The sequence below is a fragment of the Hirundo rustica genome, chromosome 22, assembly GCF_015227805.2.
Source record: "Hirundo rustica isolate bHirRus1 chromosome 22, bHirRus1.pri.v3, whole genome shotgun sequence".
Lineage (NCBI taxonomy): Eukaryota > Metazoa > Chordata > Aves > Passeriformes > Hirundinidae > Hirundo > Hirundo rustica.
The window spans coordinates 2929389-2949510 of NC_053471.1; the positions used below are offsets into that span (position 1 = coordinate 2929389).

General features: G+C 41.9%; 1 protein-coding gene across 5 annotated transcripts in view; it reads left to right on the top strand.

Moving 5' to 3' along the window:
* VPS13D (vacuolar protein sorting 13 homolog D) overlaps positions 1 to 20122 on the top strand; it is a 96206-nt gene that overhangs the window by 58421 nt on the left and 17663 nt on the right. For all 5 annotated transcript variants that reach the window (XM_040084773.2, XM_040084776.2, XM_040084775.2 and 2 more), the window contains 3 exons: positions 296 to 463; positions 14314 to 14446; positions 16261 to 16456. In XM_040084773.2, the coding sequence (XP_039940707.1) occupies positions 296 to 463; positions 14314 to 14446; positions 16261 to 16456 (497 nt within the window). The remainder of the gene's footprint in view (positions 1 to 295; positions 464 to 14313; positions 14447 to 16260; positions 16457 to 20122) is intronic.

The following is a 20122-nucleotide window of genomic DNA, read 5'->3' on the forward strand; positions in this document are numbered from 1 at the left end:
AGTTCTCCACCGAGGATGTGGGAGCTCTTTCCTGACTATTAAGTGTTAGTGCTGTGTTGCTTCTTTGGTATATGGAGAAGTAATATCCTGGAAGAATTCTAAGAGTATGCTGCATTTTAAGATGAAATTGTTGCTAATTTTACTGGTATTTGTGTGTTGATTTCTCTAGTAAATCTACCTGGGTTGGCATAACCTTCTATTGTGGGTGGCATGTTTTTGGGGTTTTTTTCCATCAACCTTGCTGGTGTTAATGGGGTCCATAAGAAATACTTCATTCTTCCTCTTGATTTTACAGGAGCTGCTGAGTCAGGCAGCAAGGATTCTAGGTTCTGTGGATTTCCTTGGCAACCCTATGGGTCTGCTGAATGATGTTTCAGAAGGTTTTACTGGACTTATAAAGTATGGCAACGTGGGTGGTCTCATCAGAAATGTCACTCACGGAGTATCGAACTCTGCTGCAAAGGTAAAAATCGTGACATTAAAGTTTGCTATAACAATAAGCAAAAAAACAGGCAAGAAGTCAAATAGAACTATTGACCATGCTTAAATTGCTTTATGTCCTGTTTGTTTTGTGAAAATGGTGTTTGAAGTGTGGATTTTGTTTTTCTTAAATGGTTTCTGCACATCCCAGAGGTGCCAGAAACAGGAGTCAGTGGATCACTCAAAGCCCTGTTATTGCTGTACAGATACTTGCAAGTTGAATCAACAGTTAACCAAAGTGATTGCTCCTACATGCAGATGAGCAAAGCTGCATTAAATTCTGTATATAATTTACAGACAGAGAGAGAGCACTAGAGAAAGGTGGAGTATTTAAGGGGTAATGTAGTACTACAGGAGTTGTTAGCTGTTATTTTTGGGAAGTGATTAAGCTGATGTGAATAGGAATTACTGTGCTGACACTTGAGCTTTGGGGGTTTTGTGCCACATAGCATAAGGAATTTCAAGATTGCTCTGTATTATCTGTAGTTTAATTCCAAAGTCTCTGTGTTGTGAACATTCTTTGGTCCTTCCTGATAACATCTGAGAGAATTCAGTTATATCAGTGAAAATAACTGTATTTAGTGCCCAAGAGAGGGATGGTCTGAGACAGGAGTCAGAAATAGGAAGCAGTTTGGATCATGGTTGATGCTGTACTTGATACTTAGCAAATTTATGTTCTTGAAATGTTTTATTACATACACGGAGTGGTGGCATGAACCCCTTCACATGTACAACTGCAGTAGTGCTTTTTTGACACAAAAACATGCTGGTAAGTTTGGTTTAGTAAAAATTCTTTATTTTCTATTATTATCATCATTTTCCTAATGGGTAACTTTGTATGTGTTGTATTGTCATGGTTCAACCTTGAACAACCTTTCCCACTTATCCGTATACAAGCAAATCTGCTTTCCCCCTCCTTAGTGAAGAAAGGTAATTCAGAAGATGTGAAATGCAGAGTCTGTATAGTTAGAGAGAGCTCAAGGCTAACCCCAAACCTAGACCATCACTAAGTGCAGAGCTGGATCTGACCCAGAGAGCTGAGCCATGAGGAAAGATGATGTGCACAATCTCTGTCATAATGACCTTGTTTGCAGCATTAGCCTATTTTGCACAATTCCAAGAAATTCAAAGAGAACACTAGGCTGATATTCCTGCCTTCATCTCCTAGTAGGTGGCTCTCAGCACTGCAGATACAAGCAGTCTGGTAGAAGACTTGCTGAGCTTCTGCAAGGCAGCTGTATCTGTCTGCAGAGGAGTACTTTTGTCCATGCTTTGTCATCGTGGTTGTGGTCTCTGGTGACCCATCCACTCCACCCAATAGAGTATGTTTCTTTAGAGTTTCCTTTCTATAAAGTGTTGTTTCCTCATCGCAGTCACATCTGCAGCACCAGTCCCATAAATCTTCCTTTAAAAGGCACGAGCCTTCCTCTGGTTCCCACAAGGGCAAGGTCATTCTTTGAACTTTGAAGTCATTTGTAACCAAGGGGTTCCTGAAGGAAGATTTTCAAAGGCAGAGGGGCAGTTGAATGCTGAGCTCCTTTCAAACTTCAACAGGAGCTGAGTGCCTGCTTCCCATTTATACCTTTGAAAATCACCCCATGTACTATTTATTTGTCTTCCCAGGTATTTTTTTCTTTCTCCTTGATATATCAGAGATGTCTCTGTGATGCAAATCTCACACAGTTCCCTTTTCAAAGTTTTTATGTGGTTTATGTATTTGTCCTTTTGGAAAAAAGAGAGAAACCTATAATTTAAGAAGGCTTAGTAGTACGTTGTGGAGCTCCTTGAATCCTTCCTTCCAAAGGTTGAATCTTAATTCTGCTGCATAGAAGACAATGGTAAGAAAGGCTCAAATAGGTTGAATTCTTCCTTATGCACTGCTTTTTGGTATTTAAATCTGCTCAAAAACTAAGCCAGGGTTGTCCATATGATAAAAATATTGGCATTTCTAGCACAGTTTGGGATGTGTTATGTTTGTGGTACAACGTAGAAATTTGTCTTTTACTTTCAATCCTACCTTTTGTGTGCCTTATTAGTGTGTCTAGGGTATGTAAAGTATTGGTAAGGAAATCATGTGGAGAGAAAAAACAATTTGAGTTAGTCAAGAGAAACAAAAAACTGAAACAATAGGTCATTTTCATCTTGCTGTTGGTGCTCCAGGAAGGTATTTTTAAGTATATTTTCACTGCATAAATTTTTACCTGATTCAGCTGGGCCACAGAGGGCTCTTGTCTTTGCAGCTTATTCTGTGGATCTGGTAACTCAAGCAGCCAAAACTAGAGGAGGGCTGGGAAAAATCTCCGTTTTGGTTGTTTGACTACCTGACTTATGAAGTGTCTAAAATAAAAATCCATCCTAGATTTTAAGATGAGTTAGCTATTAAGGTGTGGGCAGATAGATAAACAAAGAGTAATGCTGTAATCGTGCCTTTAAAAGTAACACTGCTCAGCTGAATCGAGCAGTAAGCTATTGGAGTTGTATCTGGTTTTGTCATTTTATTGCTTTTCTATTTTATAGTTGTGCTGATTATCCCTGTAATGGCTTTTCCATGCATTTCAGAGCACGCAGTGGGTAATGCCTTCTTTCAAGTGGAGAGCTGCAGTGTATTTAAATTGGCACAAAACCTTAGGTTAAATAAAGTTCACTACAGACAGTTTTGTATTTTTTATCCCTTGGAGATTCCAAGTTCTGTATTTTAAAAAGTTCTTTGATCCTAAATATAGACACCAGAGGGAATTTCATTCCCTCTGAATGGAGCCTTCTATAGTTGCCATATGCCTAGAAATGTCTCACATTCTTGGCATCCACACTTTTTTTATTCCCCTGTTAGGCATGATAGAACTAAATCCTAAATTGTTCCTGTTTCAGATGTGTTTCAATTAGAAACGAATATTGAACACTGAATTAGCAGCTGAACAAAACTCTTCTGTAGCTTGTGTTCTCCAAATGGAAAACTGTGTGGTTGTATCTATTACTGGCAAATAGGTGTTGTGCTGACATAGTGAAATTCCTGGTGCTAAAGGATTGAAAAGATTCACAGCTTGTCAATACTGTATTTAATGTGTCTGATTTTTTTTTTCCGCCTCTACCATGAATTCTCTCATCTTTTAGGAATTATGAGCACATAGCAGAGTAGCTGCTATGACTCTGAGGTTAGGATATAGGATGGAAATAATTGGTGTGTACCTCCCTTCCTCTTGAGAAAAAGAACTCAGTGAACTTCATGGAAGAGCTTAATTTTCATATTGAACTTAGCAGTTTCCAGTTTAATTAGGCTTCTTAAGGAAAGGTAAACCATCAGTCACAGCTGCATTTCCCTGTCTGGTTTTTGGGAAGCACACAGGGTTCCTTCCAGAAGCAGGCACCTGAGATGCCAGAACTTCCCTAGAGGGGAGTTGCAGCAAATTGCATTTGAGTGTCTGTTTTCTTTTATGGCTGATGAACCTTTCTGCCCTGGACTTTTCACTCCATCTGTTTATTTCGACTGAGTTCAGACTGATGGCAGAGGTGCTTAGGTGCTTAACAGAGACAGGAAAAGAGGTGAGGTGTTAGAACCAGGTAAGAAAACTTCAAGACTAGTAAGGATGCTCCAGGTGGGTGTTTGGCATGGAGGCATTTGTAGAACAGGAGCATGAAAGCAACACAAAGCGAAATGGGAGTTTTAACCCTCCTTGTAAGGTAAATCAAAGCAGAATCTCAAGTGGTTGGCAGTGACAGGAAGATAAAGATAAATGAATGGAAAATAAAGAGGAAGTAATAAAGGGATTATCTAAAAACAAATCTTGAACAAGTGTTTGACTTGCATGAATTTTAACTTTAACAAAGTTGGCAGTAAATACAGTGAGAAGTGGCAGAAGGAAGGTACAGTTTGAGGAGGCTCTACCCAAAAACAGACAGAAAGGTTTCTAAAACAATCAAAGCTGGGGGTTCCCTTTTGTTTAATGTTTCTTAGTTCACTTAACCAACCACTCCTCTTTGATACCATTCAGAAGCAAGAACAACTGCCATTCTCCCATCTTTGAAGTAACTTTAGTTCAGTCCTAGCAACATTAGCTCAAAATATCAAGGAAGTAGCTGAAAATAAAATCATATCTTGGTGTCAGGGAACTTCTAACAAAAACCCTTGTATATGAAGCCTGAGAAAGAAATACATGGTGGTGCTTTCCTCAGAAGAGTCTTAAATAGAATCATCAAGTGATGCTGTAGAAAAGTCATGGTGGTGTTTGGGTTCTGAGTTTGCTGAGTGTCCTACTACTCTGTATTTTCATGTTTGATTCCTGGCTCTTCTCCTTAACTCCTAAGAGCAGAATGTCTGTGGTTACTGTCAGTCTCATGGGATAAAGGCGAGGAAGGCTGGAATTCATCATCTTCGTTGGCAACCTTACAGATGAGAATTAGGGTTTTCCTTCAGGAAGGCTGGTGGTCATCCCTTAAAAAGGGTAGCTGAGGTATTGAAGTAGTGGGATTTAGCAGCATTTACCCTAATTTTTTCTATTCCAAAAGTGATTTATACAGTTTGGGTCAAATGTAGCTTTTTTCTGCTTTTTCTCCAGTGTAATCTTTATCTTTCCCAGTGTAGTGTAGAGGCTCCTGCAGTCTGTCCAGGTGCAGATCATCTTCAGTTTATCTTGCATTTCATCCACAGATAAGCAGCTCGTGCAGGTTTCTATGAGCAGTGAGAATCTGTTTCAAAATGTGCAGATTACGAGGTGGAAAGCAATTGAAATTCCCAGGCAGAAATGTTGAGTACTGGAGGAACATTATAGATGAGGCCATTTCCCCATTTCCTGCCAGTTTGAAAAGACAGCAAGTTTTATGACCAATTAGTGGCAATCAAAAGCCATGGAAAGTGTCAGTTTTAATGTGCAGAACATCTGGTATCTGTAATTAGTATCTTTGAAAGAGGTTTTGGGATAAAGGATCACCTTTGAGAAGCCTGAAGTATTATTTTGTTTATCCTGGTTTTCATTTGTACCATGGGATAAAACGTGTGTGGCCAGCATCGAGGTTAAAAGTTTTTTTCTCAGTTTGGTTTGAATTCAGCCTTTCTTTTACATAGCTTCTTTAACAAAGTGAACACAGTGTATTTTTATGTGGAGAAATGGGTATGGGCAGATTGAACAAAAATGGTGATATATTCTGTGGGAAGAACTGATTTAACGTGGACTTAATGTCCTAAACGTGCCCCATTCAAAATCAAACTGACACATTGGTGGCAGCTTTGAATGAACCTTACCCAGGAGAAATTACTCAGTTGACAATGAGAGTCCTGCAACAATGCAGCAACTGCACACATGGAGATGCACATCTGGATAGAGGAATGTACAGGTAACCATTTGACAATTGAAAAAATGAGATATTAGAGAGCTTCAAGTTTTACACCTGCTCTAGGGCTTCATTTGGAAGGTTTTTATCAGCTGATTTTCCCGTAAAATAAAATGCACCGTTCCTGTTTTGCTGACTCATTAGAGAATTCAGTGAGCAAAGGAGAATTTAAAACGAGGTATGCGAAGAGTTGCCAAGTCATAAACTGTGACACTGAAAATAAGCATTTATCATGGATGAAATGAAATTTAGTTTTAACCCGCAGTTTTTGAGTGGTTACATGTCAGGCAGACAGGCACATCTATCCCATATATCACCATTAGCATCTAAAGGAGAAAAAATGGGGTGTGGGCTTGAAATTCATAATTTCAGTCTTGATAAATGGCTGACTGCACCTCCCTACTGTGTATTTAAACTTGTAGAGTTGAGTAGAAAATGTTAAGGAGTACAGAGTTAAACTTGAAGTTCCTTCGTTGTGTATCCTTGAGGAGTGAAAACAGTGTTTTTATGTCCAGGGGAGGCGGCCAAGCTGTACCAGGAGATCCAAACAGCTCGGAGATGTTCGCTGTTCATACACACACATTGGCAGGTCCAATTAATGTGCTCGCATGGGCTTTCCTTCAAAATATCTAGTAGGACACGGAAAGCCTGAGTTTTTAAACAGGAGGTTCTTTCAGATCCCAAGTGTGGTCACAGATGGTCATGGCAGAAAAAGAAATCGTCTGGAAAGAAGTGCTGCAGTTAGTGCAGATGGAAATGCTTTTGGAAATCAGAATCAAGAGGTCTGGTAAAGATGATGTTAAAACCAAACCTAATGTGGCCTCTCTGAATACTTCGTTGTTACCTATTAACTCAAGGTACTGGGTTTTGCTTTGTTTTTCACTTTATTGAGGGGTTTAAGGAAAGGGGTGAAGGAGGACAAATAATTCCATTCCCCAAGAAATAAACAAACATGAAGACCTTCGGGCTCGGTAAGAGTTAAGGCTGGGGGGAGGGGGAATTATCTGTTAAGAGTATTAGTTGTTTAATAAAGCACAGTTGTCCTCCAGATGAACCCGCCAGTGACTCCGCGATTGGGGTCATTCCAAGTTCATGCTGTGGACTTTTGACTGCCTTCTGTGTCTGTGAAAACAGCCGGCGGTTCCTGCAGGGATCACTCATTCAGCCCTGTAACACAAAACTCCTGCCAGCGGGCACCTGCTGCTGCGGCTTCGCGGGCGGCCCCGGGGGGCAGCGACCCCGCCGCGGGGGCACGGCGGGCTGGCAGCGGCGGGGCTCCCCTGGGACCCCCGGCTAATCGGCCTCCTCAAACCGGCACATCAGGGGCTCCCTCGGCCGCCAGCAGCCCTTGTCAGCATGCATTAGGCAGCTCGGTTAACGATGGGATGTGAGCTAATTAAAGCTCCTTTACTTCGGGCGTGTGACATCAATAGGGGTGGGGAATGCTGCGGGGAATCTCAAGGAACACGTTTGTTTAGTGGGGAAAGCCGTCGGCTCCTCGTGGTTGTCAGTAATTTGGAGAGGGTCAAAGTTGATGTTGCTCTGAAAACGAGAAGCTGATTATCGCTTTTTGCTGATTTGGTATTTTCTAAATTAAGGTTGTGTCGGTGCTGTTGAGAGTGCCAGGACTCGTTTCTCCCTGCGCAGCTTGGCTGGGTTATAAACGCCTTGAGGACCCAGCCTGAGCTGTCCTTTCTGCTTAGGACTGGATGGAGAAGTTCACTTGGTCTGTCTTGATGTGTAAAGGAAAGTGTAAAAGTCTAGAGCATATAAATTTAACTGAATTCATAATCTCAAGTAATTCTTAAGAGACTGACCAAAGACATTGCGAAAGTATTTTGGGGAACAGCTTCAGACCAGTAGGCCCCTTCAAAACCTGACAAACAAACACCTGTTTATGTTTTCAAGTAAAAGCATTTCAGTTTTCAGTCCCAGTATAACACCATTGACCTCAGTGACAGGAAGGGAGGAAGCTGTGTTTGTGTTTGTGCCTAGTGATGGCCAGTTTGTAAAATGAAATATATACTGCTTCCACTCTATTACAATGTGTGTACTGATGAGCAGAGAAGCTGCTCTAAAAGTTATTTTTACGGTAAATCGCAGACATATATTACATATCAATCCTGAGACGTTGCAGTAAAAGCGGGGCTGCGGAATTTACTGGACAGCTTTATCTGTCCCACTGCACCCAGTCCTTGTGTATATCCAAGAGTCTGGCAGGGCTTTCTGATTTTCACATTTTACTAAGAGTAGCAGCAAGATTTGAGGATGGCCTTTTTTAACCACAAATCCTCACAGCATGTATATATGTCTCCTTAGCCTGGAACATGTACGCTGTGAGGATTTTTTGCCTCCATATGCAAATGCTTAATTTGTAACTGTTGTCATTTACTGACAGACATCAGCATAAAATTTGGCTTCCTCTAAAATACCTTTTACAGGTTTTAGAGTTGTAGGAAATAAAGGTGATTTTTAATGATGTTGCTACAACACAAATGACCATGAAAGATTGAACTCCTTTCTGAATTAGTTCTGCAAGGCAGAGAACAAATAAATCCTGTGATTTCTGATTTAAACACAGTTCAATGTGAGGTTTGCACAGAAGTTTTAAGTGATCTGTATTTCATTTCATCACTTTCTCCCTTAACATTCCATCTTGGAATGTTCTGCTCTGCTCAGTCAATAATATTTGTAGATGTACCATTCTCTGATGCTAGAATTACAATGGAATGTTTGGACTTGGATCATAATTGTGTATTTATCCTTTTGGGATGTCCTTAGAGAACCAGGCAGTGCCAAGGGCTTAAAAAGACTTTAAAAGATTACTTAAACCTCATTTCCATGCTGTGTGCTTCATGCATCTAGCTTAGAAGGAACAAGCAGTCCAAAGTCGAGTTTTCATTTGATTTGAATTCTTTCTGTGCCCCATAAGCCTTAATTGTTTGGCACCAGCTTTGGTTCACAAACACTGTATATGGGTGTTTTTGTTTTTCTTCTATTGCTTGAAACAGCAAGGGATATGTAGTCAGTGGTAAAAGGTTTTTGTGGTAAAGCTTCCTTAATTATTGTCCCTTTAAAAAGAAAAACAAAAGACCAAATAACCCAAAACATGAATAGATCAGTTTCTTGTACAGATAGTATTTCATCTGCTTTTGCAGATCTCGGTGAATAGTTAGTATTGATTGTTGGCACTGTGTAAATGTAAAACAAGAAATGCTGAATCACTGATTTACTTGGCTCTGCAGAGGAGGAGGCTGAGCCCAGCATGCCCTGGGCTTGCAGACCTGCAGTAACATCTTCAGTGATTGTGAAGGGCTGAGGGTGGTTAGCACGCTCACCCAAAGACAGTGTGCACACTAGCTTAATGTCCTGGATTTGGAGGAAAATGCCCTATTTCACCCTCCTCGGGAGGATGAGTTTATGTCACAGCAGGAAGGCTCAGATGCAGTGGGGTGTGTTTTCTGCTTGCAGTATGTTACAACTCAGTAGCTTCCTATCATACATGAGCTGGTGTGGGATGAAAACCAGTGATCCAAGTGTTCAGAGTGTAGAGCTGGAAGAAAAGATCAGTGTCCCTCTGTAGAAGGAGAATGCAGGAAGAACCATCTGGGGCTTTTAGGAGGCATTCTTCTGTCCAGGCAAAATGGATAAGGCAAAGCATTGAACAATAGGTACTGATGATAAGTTGAAATATTTTAAGTACATGAAATGACAGAACTTTTAATCAGTAGTCTGGAAGGTTTCTATTCCTCTCTGTTTGGAGAGGCCAAGGTGACAAGTAAAATACCCACTTCTACGTGTGCCTTACGCAGACTGGCTTCACCCAGAAACACTTGGAGCCTTTTGGTCTGGAAGCAGGTAACTTTTCTTAGCTGAAACTAATGTGTTGTGTTGCAGTTCTGTTTAAAGGCAAAGGATGTCTGAAATGGGAAAAATGCAGAGATAAAAGACCAAGTGAGTAATTTCCTTTTTTTTTCATCAGCAAGTAGACAAAGAACTCATTATGAAAATTAGGGTAGAGAAGAGGGAGCTGGTTTTCACAAGTCCCTTGATTAGTTTCATGTTTGTTCCACAGTCTGTTTAGTTATGTTGGCATTTACATGGTCTTGGGCAGGCTTTGAAGTTACCGGGTCACACCTTATTAACAAAAGCTGAGGAAGACAAGGGTGGGTCGAACTTTTGGTGTCACCTTTGTTTATCTGGAGCCTATTTGCTGTGTGACCGGGTTAACAGCTCAATAAGGCACCATCTCCGCTCTTTCAGGAGTCTTAAAACCTCAACCTCAGCAGCTGATACTGCACTCCCCAAAGGAGGCATCCGAAAGCAAGACACGTGGAGGGGAAAAGACAAGGCTGCTTTTGTGCTTGAGCTTGTTCAGATCTCCCTTCAGAGTTTAAGCTGGATTTAAACTGCTTAAATTTCTAATGCTTACTTAGGTTTCTGATCCTGAGGTAATGGCTGAGGAGCTTGTTCTCGATACAGTGATTATAACATAGACAGGCTGGGCAGGAGGTGTTGTGCAAGTTTTTGGTTAGTTGTGGTTTTTTTATGTTAGAAATCTTTTATTTCCTTATTGCATAGGTAGGTACAATCCCATTAGCTGAAAGAGACTTCAGAAACTATTTTGGGGTGTTTCTGAGGTGCACAGAAGAGTTAAAAAGAAGTGTCAAGTTGTGATTCTCCAGCAGGTAGCTGAGTGATAAGGATGGATGTAGGTGTGGTTCAGATCAGGAATCAGGGTAACTCTGACACCACAGTCTGAATCTTTATTCAAATACGAGTCTAAACCTCACACAAAAAGGATGAGCAGCCCAGCAGCCTTTCCCATCACTTGCTAATGCCTGTGGAACATCCCCTTGTTTTATCTTCCCTGGCATTTCACCTCTAATTGGCAAACTCTGCAGCGCAGAGCAGGAAGGGGCTGGCTCAGGAGGGACCCACTCACTGTGCTCAGAGGAAACCTCTTGGTTTGGTTACAAATGGTGCAGATGGTGACAAAAGTTTGGCTTCAGTCTTTATTAAAGGAGGCCAGGAAACAAACAGTCCCAAGGGAGGGGGGAGGAGGAGCCGCTTCAAAAAGTAATTCAACGTGAAGTTCATGTCGAGTTACTAAAGTGTGCTGAGTTCAGATTCTGTCACCTGAGTCAGGGCAAAATGGAAACATTTCATGGTATGTTTGGTACATGAAAATCTTCAAATTGTTTGGCTTACAGCTGTAATTCAGTGCTATTTTCAAAATAGCACAAACAAAAATGTCCCTGTTTAACATTGGGTTTACAGCTAATGGAGTTTGACTTTTAAACTATGTGCGTGGGATTTTTTTCTTTTTCCTCCTTACTAAGAAAAATACACTGTTGTATTAAAATTCTGTCTACATACAAACAGGATTGCTGTTGACAATTAGGTGTCAGATTCTGTGTCACAGAGGAAGGGATATTTGAGGAAAGACTGGATTGCATTTGCAGGAAGAGCTGGGATATTGGAGCTGGAAAGTGTGAGTGCAGCAGGGGGAAAAGCTGTAAAGACAGATTACCAATTCTCATCAATAAATTGGTTTATTCCTTCTGGCTGCTTATCCAGTTGTGCACTACTATAACTTCCAAAATGTGGTCTTGAAAAATCATTTTCAGGTCGAGAGATTCTGTAATGAGATTTGAATTTTGAAAACCTGTTGAGCCTTTCGATTTTTTTATAGCAGCTACTCTAATCCTTACGAGCAAAGTATTTTTCTAGAAAAAAAACTAACCTTAAACGCAGTTCATAGATAGCTTCAGGTCGGTTTGTGTTTCTAAGCTAACTTTTTTTTAAGACACATCTACATTAAGTTCACAACAAGGTCAGAAGTAACTCAGTCCGTGATCACTGTGTTCTGTTTAGTCTCCATATGATCAAGTCACAAGAAAGGTCATGGGATTTCATTTTCATCCTTGTTGTTAAAATCTACTTGTTTAGATAATTGGAGCCACTGGACTGCTTTGTCTTTAAGCTGAAAATGAGTGTTTCAAACTGGGACATTGTGTCATTAGTGAAAAAGAAACACAGCCTTGGAAGAAATGGCAGAAAAAGGAGGGGAACTTCATTGTGGCACTGGGCCCAGAAATGAACTCTTTGTCCGGTTCTTTTTTAATCTTCAGTGTATCAGGGTTTCAGACCAGGTCTCAGTTGTCCTCTGGTGCACACCTGAACCACGGAGGGGTTTTACTGTAGCTGCTGTGGGTGCAGAGGAGATGGTCCCTGAGACATAGGCTGCTCCTTACAGTGAAGTCCTTGTTCTGGATGAGCTGTGGTCGTGCAGGACACTGGGAACTTCAGCACCCTGAGCGTCTGTGGCATTCCTGTGGCACCTGGTACATTCCCTAGCCCCAGTCAAGGACACAGCAAAGCTTTGAATGATCTTTCCTTCCACAAGGGCGGAGAGGATGAAATTTGTTCATTTTTTGAAAGGAGGTATGAATGCTGATAGTAGTTGAGAGTGGTACAGGAGGTCTCCAACTACACATAATCAAAAAACAGTTTTTGGAGAGTATTCCAGGAAAAGTCCTTCTGGGAGCCCTTTTCTCTAATAATATCCTGAATACAGGGCAAGTTTCAGGTTTTCTGTCTCCTTTTCTTGCCTCCCTCCTTCCACCGAGCTTCTGGTTTCTATCTGATTACCTCAGACTAAAGGTCAGCCGATCACAACAGATCATTTTTATTTGGTGCTTTTTCACTGACTTGCACGCAGCAATGGTCACAGTTCTCAGAACAAATCCTGTTTGCACATAATGTTCCTGAGCATGTCTCCTGTCTTCCCCCACATTTTTCAAGGTAAAGTGTAAGGATTCAAAATGCTCCACACACACACACTCAGGGTTCCCCTTGAGTTTTTGGTTTCATACCTATGGACACTTGCTGGAGGTTAGGATTTTTTCTTTTTTTTCCTTCTTTCTCTCAGGCATTTTTCTCCCATTTGTTGCCTAAGAGATGATAATGATGATACTTAGGAGATAAAAAAGATGTGCTGGATGAGGAGGAGAGAGAAGGGTGCAATTAGCTGCCCTCTTAGCTGAGAGGGCTTTCTCTTGGGAAAGGTAGAGACACCGTGAGATTCTGGCCGTGGGTGAGGTGCTGGGCTCAGCTCCTCGCTCACTCTCGGATCAGAGAGGAGACAGCCGGGCTGCGATTGCTGAGGGGAGAATTCACCATGGAATTAGTTCTGTCTTTTCCTACTTCTCCTACTGTGAGTGAGGCTTTGCTCGTAAGAGCAGCCATTGAACTGGGACCTCATCAACACCCAATCCCACTAGGAAGGGCCCTCACCGTCTGCTCAGGTGCCTCAGGGGAAAAACCTGGGACCCTGAGCCCCTCTGAAGGAGTGTCTCCCTGCCGTTTGTGGGAGCCCAGCTGCCACTGCTGGTTTTCTGCGGCTACTTTGGGTTTCTCGCTACACTTACTCAACATCCCCTGTCTGCCTGACCTCCGCTACAGAGTTTCTGCTACACCGTGTTTGCCGCCTCAGGTGTGCCTGCCCCTGCCGTTCCAGCCTGCTGCTCCCAGGTTCCTGCTGCGGTCCGTTTTGCCATCCAGAGGGGCACTGGGTGCAGCCGCCCCCCGTGAGTTTGCAGCAGGAGCCCCTTTCCTCTCCCTCCCGCCGCCCGCACCCGCCATTACCGTGCGCAGAGGCGGCCCAGCCCGCGCCACAGCGCCCCCTGCAGCCGCGGGGGAATCACTGCACCCGCCCTGCCCGGCCGGGAGCCACCAGCGCCCCTGCTGGCTGTGCCCGGAACTGCACCCAGGGGGAAGGCCTGCGGCCCAGAGGGGGCTGGGAGCGGGTTCCTGGTTTGGTTTGCTGTTGTTATGTACATTGTTCTTTGTTTGTCTTGCTATGCATACTTATACTAGTAAAATCCCGCATATTTTCCTGAAAGTCACGTCATTTCCAAGCTGCAATAATTTGGAGGGAAGGGTGTCACATTCTCCTCTACAAGGGAGGTTCCTGCCTTACTTGGCAGACACCTGTCCTTTAAACCAGGAGAGCGGTTCCCGGCACAGCTGGGAATCCTGTCAGGGATCTCCCCACGTTGTGCCGTAAGCGTGGCCTGGCTCCTATTCCTTCTACAACACAGTCACTTCTACCCTGAGTTACTGAAAAAAATATAATTAGCTCTTAAAAATGTTGTAATTTCATGACAGGCATATTTGCCTTGAAGCGTATATCTTTGCAGAGGAAAAGCTTTATATCTAAGTAACATTCCTTTCAGGTTTTGAGATGTTGCTGTTGGGTCATGGGTATTGCTTTTGGTACATCTTTCGCAGACTTGGTTTGTTTTGGCTTGGCTGGCCACAGTAGTTGGGGCACCTCCTTGTCACCTCAGGATTCCAGTTGCCTGTGTCAGTTTAGTTCTGAGCTTTCTCCATGGCAAAAGGCTTGGACAGATCCTGTTATGTATCAAAATGAGTTGTGTAAATGTGCATTTCACAAGAAACATCTTTTGTTCCTCCAGTAACGGAAAAGGTCTTCTCTTGCAGTTTGCTGGGACGCTGTCAGATGGTTTGGGAAAGACCATGGATAACAGACATCAGACAGAGCGGGAATACATCCGATATCATGCTGCAACCAGTGGAGAGCACCTTGTAGCTGGAATCCATGGACTTGCACATGGTAACCCTTCAGCATCATTTTAACTCCTATCTCTCTTAAAAGGGATGATCAGAGTGCAGATAACTGCTGGGTGTTACTGCTGGGTTTTTGCTAGAAGCTTGGGCAGTGGAGCTGTCACAGGCTTGGTGCTTGAATTTCAGTGCTGGCAGGTCGGGGTGGGGGCATTGTTTGGTTTTCAAGTCAACAGAAACTGCATTTAATAATCAGGGTTTTTCACGTGTAACTGGAAGCAAAAGCTTTTTTTGCAAATTAAAATGAAAATGACAGAGAGAGTTCATCCAAAACATCCATTTCTTTGTAGGGGCATGAAATACCCACACAAACAGGTTTTTTGAGGGCCAGACATTAAAAAAAAAAAAAATTAGTATGGCTGGGTTGTAGCTTTCTTATGTTTGCTTTTAGTTCCAGAAACCTGAGTTTCATTAGAATCAGTAAATCAGTTTAAAGTTAACATTTCACCAATTGGGTTATTTTGTGGGTTTTTTTCAGCGTACTAAGAACTAGAGACATTTATTTGTGTAAAGGGTAGTGGACTAGTTTTAATTTGGCCAGAACTTCACATCGATTTAGTTCATGATTTATCTGTTGAAGAAGGTTAAATCAATACAAGCCAAGTTTAAATCAAATATTTATATTTTGCATCATCTTGGCTCAGTTTGTTTAAATGTTATTTTCACAATGTAACTGTTGCAGGCTGTGCAAAGCTGATTTGGCTTTCACTAAAAGAGGATCTTTTCTATGCTGAGAAAAGTCTTTTTGCTTTGGTCATACAGAGACACTACACTGGAGGTGTGAAATGAATCATGAAAGGTTTCTCTCACACCAGTGTGCTGAACAGTCTGACATAAATTGGTAGAAACACAGGAAATCCAAAATATGTGAATCTTTGCTGAAAAGTCCATTGTAAAAGCCCTTCACTGTGTTGTATTATCCAGTAATTAGTGTGACTGTTCTAGTCCTAAGTCTGTGGCATTTTTAAATGCCTCCCATTCCGTTTTTTTAAAAAATAAAGAAACTGCTAATTACTACATTTCAACAGACAGGATTTAATCATAAACTATAGTTACTCAAGAGGAGAGATTTAAATACTTTGTGCTTCTTGAGTCTGGCAGTTTCGATCTGCCTGGTCTGTACTTGAGTTACAGACCTCAGAGGAGCCCTTGGCTGCTGGAAGCTGAGCAGGTGACTGCTTGAGCCGGGCCCTCAGAACTGATATTTCAGTCATGGAGATGTGAAATCCCCCAAGTGTGTTCACAGACAATGTGAACTGTTCCAAGTCTTTTGAAATCTCAGTAGGTGCTTGATTTCTTAGAGCACTGAGGTTCTCAGGAAGGGAAATGTGCACAAAAATGTCTGTCAGCAACATCATGGTTAAAGTCACTTAAACTGGCTTTAAAGACAATTAAAGTACCATTTAAAATAATTGACTTTGTCCAGTGGAGAAATGGCACTCTGTTGTTTTCTGTCTGAAATTCTACCAGCTTTTGTGGTGATTGAATTTTTTCACATCCCAAATAACCACTTAACCTGGGCAATAGATGAGGACTCTTGGTGTAAGTGCAGCTGGAAACGAACCAGTATAGAAATAAACTTTAAATACACATACTTGAGGATGAATTAAATCTTTTTCTGTGGGATAATACGCACAGTGGGTCTGTACATATGCATATGTACACTGCATATACAAAGTATAAAGCTACTGGGTGAATTAAATGCACAATAAACGGTGTAGGCAGAGAGCATCAGCTGGGTGAGGTGCTGTAAGTTTTAGAGCCGATAATTTTGGACTTCTCTGCTCCTCTTGTCTTTGCCAGGTATCATTGGAGGATTGACAAGTGTCATAACGTCGACAGTGGAAGGTGTGAAAACGGAAGGAGGGGTCAGTGGTTTCATATCTGGCCTGGGGAAGGGGCTGGTGGGCACCGTCACCAAACCCGTGGCGGGAGCCCTGGATTTCGCATCGGAAACGGCGCAGGCAGTGAGGGACACGGCGACCCTGAGCGGCCCCAGGTCAGCCACCACTTGGTATTTCTGATCAGGAATGCTATAAAACTGTGTATTAATGCTTTCTGCAACTTTGGAACCGATTATCTTTCCTCAGGCAAAGCAACAATAATCAAAGCTAACGTGAGCTGTTATCAGCCATTTTTGTTATCATTCCATTTGCTTTTTGTTTAATAGATGGCATTTGTTGATACTCTTAACAAGAGTGAAATTTGCCTGGAAAAGCTGCAACATAAAATAGGAATTATTTGTCTACACCATTAGATGAAACAAAATTTTTTAGAAAGGCTATATGTAGTAAGACTAAACTTCTACCACTGAGTTGAAATGAAGGAGTTGTCCCTGCTCAACCTCCAACTTCCATTTTGCTGTAGAAAAACAGCTCTTGGAAGGTTTGAAGAGTTCTGTCATCAATATAGTGCCAGTATGTTTTAATTTTTATTTTGTTCAGAGTTCTCAGTTGTGGGTGGGGATGGCTGTGTGCCCGTCCTCCTGTGGCTGTGAGGTTTAGGTGCATCAGGACAGATGTTTTGGCTTCTTCCTGTGCTCAGTTACTGGTGTCATGTGAGCTCAGCAAAGAAACAATGGTTTTGCTTAAAATAAATAATTGTTCATTAGTACTGACTGTGAGTGTGGCAGAGGGAAAGGACCGAGATCTGAAAGGGCTGCTCTGAGAAGAGTCTTTGTGCTCTTTGTGGCCAAGAGTTTGCTTTGTATAACTATGCCAAGAGACCTCTGTGCTGAGGAAGTGAAAGAAAACCCTAAGTAAGTTTTGTTGTCAGAAAGCTAGGAGAAAAATGTTTGAAAAATGTTGGGTTTTCTGCTTGTTTTGTCTTCCCATTCGGCTTTTCCATTTCCTGTGTTTTATTATGCCACTCTTGGAATTCTGAAGGGTCTGCATCAGGGTTTCAGTAAACAGTAAGTTTGATGAAGTGTAAGTGAGGTGCAGGAAGCCTGAAGAATGACCCTAGGTGGGCTTTGTTCTGAAAATGAAGTTTGTACATGTGTGTCTTACATATTTGAGACTTGCCTTGATTTGTAAAACCAAGAGGTCAAGGATTGAAATTTAGTAAGTATATTTGCATGCACAAAATTAAATGAGAACTCTTAAGTGCATCCCTGAGAAAATTCAGTGCTTTGCTTGTACGTATCTTAATTTTGTGACTGCACAGGTTGACTGATTTATGTAAAGGCGGGGAGAAGCACACCTGTCTGTACTGTTAGCTGGATTTCTGGTTGAGCTGTGTGCCTGTTGTAATTTGTGTCAAGAAACACATATTCCTAAAATTCATGTTTTGACGTGCTTCTGTGAGATACAGCCTGTACACAGTAGGTGTTATCAAGTTGCCAAACTGGACAGCAGCTGGAGAGGGCAAGAGGATCTGCAGCCAGCCTGATCTTGGGTTTGTGTTTCCTTTGGAAAATATTTCTCTTTGCCTTGTTAACCGTCAGTTAAGAGAAGAGGTTAAGGCAGATGAGCTGAACCACGTTTTTGCTTCCACTAGATTTTGCAATCCTGTTGTCACAGATCAGCACTCTGAAATTATGTTAGTGTCTACACACAGGCTGTCAAGTTTCTGACCCAACAACCTTTTACAAGAGGAAAGGAAAGAAAAATGGGGCAAAAGCACCAACCTTTCTCAGGTTTTTCAGTTACTACAGTTCTCCAGTCTACAAAAGTCTGATCAAAATGTTTTTTAGCTAAACAAATGCACTTGAGAATATGTAGACACTGTAAGGGGGGAGGGAGGTAGGACCAAAATGCCACCTCCATCTGTAAGCAACCTCGCCTTCATGTTTTGTTTGGTTTGTGGGTTTTATGTGCTTATATAATGAAGGAGCCAAATTGTTCTTTTGGGGGTTTAAAAAGCCCCACACGACAAAGGCTTTGTCTGTTTTCTGGGCTGCCCTGTCCCGCTGTCCCCCCACTGTGTTTGTAACTGCTCAAGTATGTGTGGTTTGGAACTGCAGGAGAACAATGTTCCAGGCAGAGCTGCTGGCTCTGCTTGGAGCATGCTGGGCTCTGTAGGCTCCTCCAAGCCCAGCACACAGGAGCAGCCTTCCCTGATGGATGTGACTGGAAATGCGTGGCAGGAGCTGATCTCCAGTGCAGCTTTGAACACCTGAAGGCTGAGCTCATGGGTGTGACCAGAGCTGTTTGACCTTACCCCGTGCATGTTCCTGGTGCTGCTGCAAAGCTGACTCAGCCAGTTAATTGCAGTTGCATTTAAATAGCAGGATACGTAACTGTAAATTATAGGCCCCTTGCAATTCTCTAATTACATGGTTGAATTTTTTAAAAAAAAGCTCTGAATTTCAGCTGCTTTACTTTAACCATTGGATCAGATTTGAGTGGGATGAAGAATTTTAATTGAGGTTGTTGGCTTTCCTGAAAGATGCAGTCTAATTCCAGCAAAGTTCTTGAATGGAATGGAACAGTCTGCAGCTTGTGTTCCTGTGATCAGGCTACATGGACATGAATCTTTTTTTGTCTTCAAATGTGTTGATTTGTGTTGGAACCCCTGCAGCTGGCACAAACCATGTGTTGGGAACATGGAGCCAGACCAGCACGGCTGAGGTGCAGGTGATGGCTTTAGACCTTAAGGAGGGGATAGTTTCAAAGGTGATTGGGTTAAAGGACAAGAAAATACTTTTTAAATCTGACTTTAGGCTGGACTTTTTCAAGGCTAATCTTAGAAACTTATTATCTAATCCTAAAGACGTCCTGCTACTTCCAAATTTAATGCAGAAGAGAGCATAAAGCAGTTGGTGAAAGTGCAGCATACATCGAATTTATAAATGCCTGTGATTCGATACCTTTATTGAGAGGGTTTTATGTGTTCCAAGTACTCCAGTGTCACATACAACAGTTCTGATTATTTCCATATTTTTCATATACTGCCAAAAGTTTTAAAGCCCAGTTCAGAACAGGAAAGCTGTTATGTCTCTGGATATGCTTGGAGAGCTCTCGCCTAGAAACGTGTTTTACGTCCTGGTGCAGCACAAGTAAAGAACATTTATATTTAGATGTGTGTCTAACCTAACAAGTAGTGCAGGAAACTGCCTTTATGGCTTTCTCTCAGGCTTCTGCCAGGTCAGTGCAAGTTTAAGATTATTCTTGGACTGTTGCTGCAAGGGTTTGTGTTCTTTTCTGAGTCACAAAGTGAAAATTAGAAGTAGATAACTCTGTGACCTCCCCAATTCTGATAAATTCTGTCCATAACTAGACTGTAATTAGTAAAGGATAGTTTAAAATTGGAAAGCCATTAATGGTCACAGAAAAATGTTATGTAAATATTTGATTCTTTTAAATGTACGTCATGTGGAAAGCAGCAATCTGTGCTGGTTGTTCCTTTGCTCATCACTTGGGAGTTGTGCAGTGAGGTTGCAAAGTTTGACACAGCGTAAAAAGCAGATGATTACAATTTAATTTTTTTTTTTTTTCTTTTTTGCTTCCATCCCTCTTGTTAGCTGTGATTTGTACTGTAAGGTCAAAAGCAGTGTGGTTGAGAGCATGAGTATCAGTGACCCCGAGCAGAAGTAGGAAATATGTACGCAATTGTATGGAGACCAACTCAGCCAACATACTGCCACAAGGTTCTCAGGTTTAACAGATCAATATTGCTTGAGCCTTTACACTTCTGTATGTGCCTCAGACTTGGTCCCGACCTT